Source organism: Ursus americanus, chromosome 21 (genome assembly GCF_024610735.1).
Source record: "Ursus americanus isolate L20-20 chromosome 21, mUrsAme1.1.p, whole genome shotgun sequence".
Classification (NCBI taxonomy): domain Eukaryota; kingdom Metazoa; phylum Chordata; class Mammalia; order Carnivora; family Ursidae; genus Ursus; species Ursus americanus.
The window spans coordinates 30,078,076-30,084,075 of NC_142147.1; the positions used below are offsets into that span (position 1 = coordinate 30,078,076).

The following is a 6,000-nucleotide window of genomic DNA, read 5'->3' on the forward strand; positions in this document are numbered from 1 at the left end:
GAAGGTTCCTCAAAAAGTTAAAGATAGATGTACCCTACAAACCAGCAATTGCACTATTAGGTATTTACCCATGAAATACAAAAACACTAATTCAGAGGGATACATGCACCCCTGTGTATAGCAGCATTATTTACAATCGCCAAGATAACAGAAGCCGCCCAAGTATCCATCAGTTGAATGGATAAAGAGGACGTCACACACAAACACACACACACACACACACACACACACACACACACACACACACACACACACACTGGAATATTATTCAGCCACAATCAAGAATGAAATCTTGCCATTTGCAACAACATGGATGGAGTAAGAGAGTAAAATGCTAAGCAAAATAAGTCAGAGAAAGACAAATACCATATATTTCACTCATATGTAGAATTTAAGAAACAAAACAAGTGAGCAAAGGGGCGGGGGGAAGAGAAACAAACCAAGAAACAGACTCTTAACTCTAGAGAACAAACTGATGGTTACCAGAAGGGGGGTCGGTGGGGGGATGGGTGAAATAGGAGATGGGGAGTAAGTAGTACACTTGTGATGTGCACTGGGTGACTAAAATAAAAACTTAAAAAATAAAAATGAAAAAAACTTTGAAAATAAAGACACATTTTTAAATATAAGAAAAGATGTATTTCAGCAGAAAACTGTTGAAAGAACCAATAATTAGGAAATTATTGGGTAATCCAGGGCCTAGCAACACAGAGTATTGCACAACTGCATAGAGAATAAGAAATATATGCTACTATGGTGTCATCATAGAGTATGCCCTAAATTAGAAATGGCAGGACGACAAAAGCTGTATGTCATGTGCCACAATGGATGTGCTGGTTCTGTGCTTACAGGTGTTTCAATTAACAGAGCAATAGGAGGATGAACCTCAGCATAGTACGTGGAAGCGTGGGGGTGGGTAGCAGAGAACAGAGCTGTGGGAAAGGAATAGAAGTTAATGACTGAATGAATTTGGTTTGGTAGATTTGGTGTTGCAGGTGATTTTGTTTTCTCAAAATCCTAAGGCAAATTTAAGTTGAGAAAGCCCCAAATATTCTTTTGAATAATAAAACAAAGGAGTCTGTTGGTTTTCTAGGGCTGCCATGACAAAGTACCACAGACTGAGTGGTTTGAACAACAGAAACTTATTTCCTCACAGTTCTGGAGCATAGAAGTCCGAGATCAGGGTGTCAGCAGGGTTGTTTTATTCTGAGAGTTATCTCCTTCATTTATAGATGGCCACCCTCTGCTTTTGTCTTCACATGGTCTTCCTTCTATGTGTGTCTGTGTCCTGATCTCCTCTTTTTATAAAGATACCAATCATATCGGATTCGAGTCCGCCCAAATGACCTCATTTTATTTAATTCCCTCTTTAAAGACCCTATCTGTAAATACAGTCACATTCTGAGGGCCTGTGGTTAGGACTTCAACATGGGAATTTTAGAGAGAGACAGCTCAGCCCAAAATACTATCTAGGAATGGGTCAGTTTGGTGGCTTTTTGAATAACCACACAGAAAGCGTTTCCAAGTGACAGGTGCACCCAGTAATCACACTGTATCATCCTGGTTGATATGCTTGAAAGATGAAAAATGCAGATGAAAGAAAAATGACTTCTAACTAACTAGTACACCCAGTAATCAAATTGTACCTCCCTGGTGGATATGCCCCAGGGCAAAAAGGCAATGCAGATGGCTATTTATCCTTCCTGGTGCTAGGTTTGCCGCAGAAGCTGTGGTACCCCTCGGCTTGGACTGACAGAGGTAAGGCATTTTAGATGCAGGGCATAGACTTCATGCATCTGGTCCACGAGATCATGGGAACCAGACCCAAACTTTCTCAGGTCCTTAAACATTAAGGGAGGTAGACAGTCATCCACAGTCATCCCAGTTTCTGTCTAGAGGTGAATGGGGGAGCTGGGTTAGAAGTTCGTGCTGTAATTCATGCCCTATGTCCTGTAGGACCCACCATGGATCCTTCATTCTTGCTGGCCTTTCCTTTGCTCCTGGCCCTGTCAACACCTTGCAATGCTTGTCGCTGTAAAATTCAGCACCCTCAGACATATTACTGTATGTCGGACGTCGGTGAGTCTAGGGAGACACCAGAGAACTCTCCACCAAGGAGTTCTCACCCTGGGGTAGCTCTGGTGATCTGAGCAATGTCTCCATGAGACTTTGGATGGGGAAATCCTAAATCAGTGAACCTAGGGGCCTCTGACCCATTTCTTCCTCCTCCCAGTCATATTAGCTGATATACTAGGACCAGCAAACAACACCAGGACAAAACGGGGTTTCAGAGTGAATGTCATTAAGGTAAACTCAGTACCTTCTTTCTTCTTACCTTCTTTCATCAAAATAAACAAGACTGTCCAATTTGCTCTTGCTGAGTTAGGTGGTCTCCGGAGCCTAGCAGCTTCTATGAAAACTTAAGGTCATAGCCACTCTTTGTCTCCCATCACAGGTACTCAAGGCTCCCCAGGGTACCCCAAGAATCCATGAGATCTACTCACCTATCAGTTGGGGGGCCTGTGGTTACAGGGTGAGGACCAGCCAACAATCACTATTACTTATTGCAGGTGAGCATCCCTGTCCACATAGAGCCCCTCAGCCTTGCTACCGCCCCCTGAAAGAGCCCCCTGACTTCTGCAGCCAGCACCACCAAGGACCACGGGCCCCTTCTCCATGATCTGACACATTCTTCCTAGGGAAATGTTGGACCCTCATTCATGGCTGACTCTACCAGCCTCAGGAGTTTCAGACCCTCTGGGCTTAATTCGCAGAGGACCTGCATGCCTGCTGTGCTAACTCAGGCCTTGCTCGCCCATCACTACAGGCTATCTGAAGCGGGGGATGTTGCACTTCACAAGATGCCATCTGGTCTATTTCTGGTACCGGCTCACCAGAGAGCAGAAGCTAGGTTTCGAGGCAGCGTACAGAACAGGATGCAAATGTGAAGTGAGTAGCCACCTAAGTGGTTTTTCTCTGCAGCCCAGGCACTGCTCTTGTCCCATGTCCTTGTTAACAGATCTTTCTCCCTTGCAGTCTCCCTTTCTGGATGATCCCTGCTCCTTCACCTTCCTTCCATTTGGCCCTGACCTCTTCCCACTGTCTCTGTCCTGTCCTCGCCCCCTTCACTCTTCCCTTCAGCTTCTCCTTGTGCCCAGACCCCTCTTGTTCTTCTCTGTCCAGGATAGAGGGTATAGACAAGAGCTGGGCACTCCTATATCTCCCTCCACCCCTAGATTCAGCCCTGCTTCATCTGCAGGCATAACTGCCCTCAACCTGACTTCGGAGAGTGCGTATGGAAACAAAAGAGCTGTGACTACAAAATATGGGAAGGAAACCTTTCCTCGTACTCCGTGTGTGTCCCCTCCATGGTTGGGTCTTGCGAATGGACCCGTATCCAGAACTATCAATACCAAACCCCAACTCCAGCAGCTTCTCTCTTCCCTCAGACCAAAATGATGTATCGGGGCTCTAATGGTGTTTCCTAACCTGGCTGATGTTAACAGAATGGAGTTAGTTTTTTACACCTCCTTTGAATTGTACACTTCAGTTTTGTTATACTTTCTGTAAGTAGTGTATGCATCAATAAAATTTACAAAAACAAAGCCCAAATTGATAAACCCCACCCTGGTGACAAATTGCCTTCATCTTCTCAGTTCTTCAGTCGTGTTCTATTTCTTATTCTTTCAGAAACCTCATGCCAGACCCTAATTTTTCTCATTCTACAGTTCCTGACATTTCCTCATCCTATCAAAGCAAGAGCCCTGGGCCCAAAATATAGGGCTAGATCCAGACTCCACCTGACACATCCTTAGCCTTCCCCAGATGATTTGCAGAACCAAAAATCACAGGAGAAAGAATGTTCCTTGTTCCCACAGAATCAAGACTCTCTTGCAAATATAAAAATCATTCCCTGTCATATTAAAGTTCTGAAAATAAAATGGAAAACTTATTTTAAACTTTTATAAGAACAGAAAGGGGAGTATATGAAGGAAAATTGATAAATTCCACTACTTTAAAATAAAATATCTTCCCCCCAAAATAAAACAAAGTACCATAAACATTATAAAAATATAAGATGCAAACATAGATTGATATTATAGAGGACTTACCGCTTCATGGTAGAAATTAGGTCTGAACAGGGGCACCTGGGTGTCTCAATAAGTTAAGCATCTGCCTTCCACTCAGGTCATGATCCCGGGGTCCTGGGATCGAGCCCCTAGTTGGTTCCCTGCTCAATGGGGAGTCTACTTGTCCCTCTCCCTCTGCCTGTCCCCTGGCTCATGCTCTCTTTCTCTCCCTCCCTCTCTTTCTCTCTCTCTCTCTCAAAGAAATAAAGTCTTTTTTTTAAAAAAATTAGGTCTGAACAATGAATGTTTGGGGGAATTGGTTGAAGTTTTCCTTTGAACATAAGTTATTAACTTAAAAATTCCTCAGAGAGATAATGCTAAGTGAAATAAGTCAAGCAGAGAAAGACAATTATCATATGATTTCTCTCATCTATGGAACATAAGAACTAGGATGATCGGTAGGGGAAGAAAGGGATAAAGAAGGGGGGGGTAATCAGACGGGGGAATGAAACATGAGAGACTATGGACTATGAGAAACAAACTGAGGGCCTCAGAGGGGAGGGGGTTGGGGGATTGGGATAGACCGGTGATGGGTAGTAAGGAGGGCACGTATTGCATGGTGCACTGGGTGTTATACACAACTAATGAATCATCGAGCCTTACATCGGAAACCGGGGATGTACTGTATGGTGACTAACATAATATAATAAAAAATCATTAAAAAAAAAAAAAAGAACTTACCTAAAGCTACAGTAAAAAATAAAAAAATAAAAAAATAAAAATTCCTCAGAGTCCTTCCAGAAAGAGTGTCTTCTCTGTTTTAATTTTTAATTTGATTTAATTACATAGTTTTATTTTACTTATTTATTTTAAATTTTGGAACCATTTTGGATTTACAAAAAAAAAAAAGGTGCCAAGATGGTACAAAATATTCACATATACCCTTTACCTAGTTTGCTCTAATGATAACATCTTTTGAACAGCGGTACATTTGTTAATGCTAAGAAATTAATGTGAGTACAGTACTATTAACTAAATGACACTTCATTCAAATTTCTACAACTTTTCCCCCTTTTTGTGCCAGAATCTAATCCAGGATACTGCAGAAATTATTCTGGTCTGTGACAACAACTTTTTTTTTTTTTTTTAAGATTGATTGATTTGAGAGAGTGAGCATAGTGGGAGGGGCAGAGGGAGAGGGATAGAGAATCTCAAGCAGATTCTGTGCTAAGCACAGAGCACTACATGGAGTGGAGCTCAATCTCATGACCCTGAGATCACAACCTGAGGCAAAACCAAGAGTCAGAAGCCCACTGACTGCACCACCCAGGTGTCCCTGGTCTGTGCCAGCTTCTTTTATTTTATTTTTAAATTATTTTATTTATTCATTTGAGAGAGCGCACGCACAAGCAGGGGGAGAGGCAGAGGGAGAGGGGGAAGCAGACTGCCCACTGAGCTGGGAGCCCAACATGGGGCTTGATCCCAAGACCTGGAGATCATGACCTGAGCCGAAGGCAGATGCTTAACCATCTGAGTTAATTTAACTCATTTAATTTAACCTCGTTTTCAATGACCTGGCAATTTTACAGGGTACTGGTGTTCTGGAAGCTATCCCTCAGTTTGGATTTGTCTGGTGTATTTTCATGATTAGACTGGGGCTGTGGATTTTGGAGAAGAATACAACAAAGAGGAAGTACTTTTCTAATTGATTTGTATCACAAGTATGTGGCGTTGACATTGTATCACGGTTAGTGCTTACAGTAGTCAGTTGGGTAAGGTGGTGTCTGCCAGGCTTCTTCCCTGGAAAGGCACTGTTTTCCCTTTGTATACTCTGTTGGCCATGCCCCCATTGTTTTTCAGCTGGACAATGGAATTTAGAAAACTGTATCTGGGCTCTGGATTACTCATTGCTACCGGGGTGTCACTGCTT

At 42.8% G+C, this 6,000-nt stretch overlaps 1 protein-coding gene across 1 annotated transcript; it reads left to right on the forward strand.

Moving 5' to 3' along the window:
- The first annotated feature begins 1,958 nt into the window (after window positions 1-1,958).
- Window positions 1,959-3,799, forward strand: LOC148108242 (metalloproteinase inhibitor 1-like). Its single transcript, XM_087853350.1, has 5 exons — window positions 1,959-2,079; window positions 2,234-2,307; window positions 2,456-2,570; window positions 2,828-2,949; window positions 3,237-3,799. The coding sequence occupies exons 1-5, from the start codon at window positions 1,965-1,967 to the stop codon at window positions 3,486-3,488; spliced, it is 678 nt and encodes a 225-aa protein (XP_087709476.1). The 5' UTR covers window positions 1,959-1,964; the 3' UTR covers window positions 3,489-3,799.
- The last annotated feature ends 2,201 nt before the right edge of the window (window positions 3,800-6,000 follow it).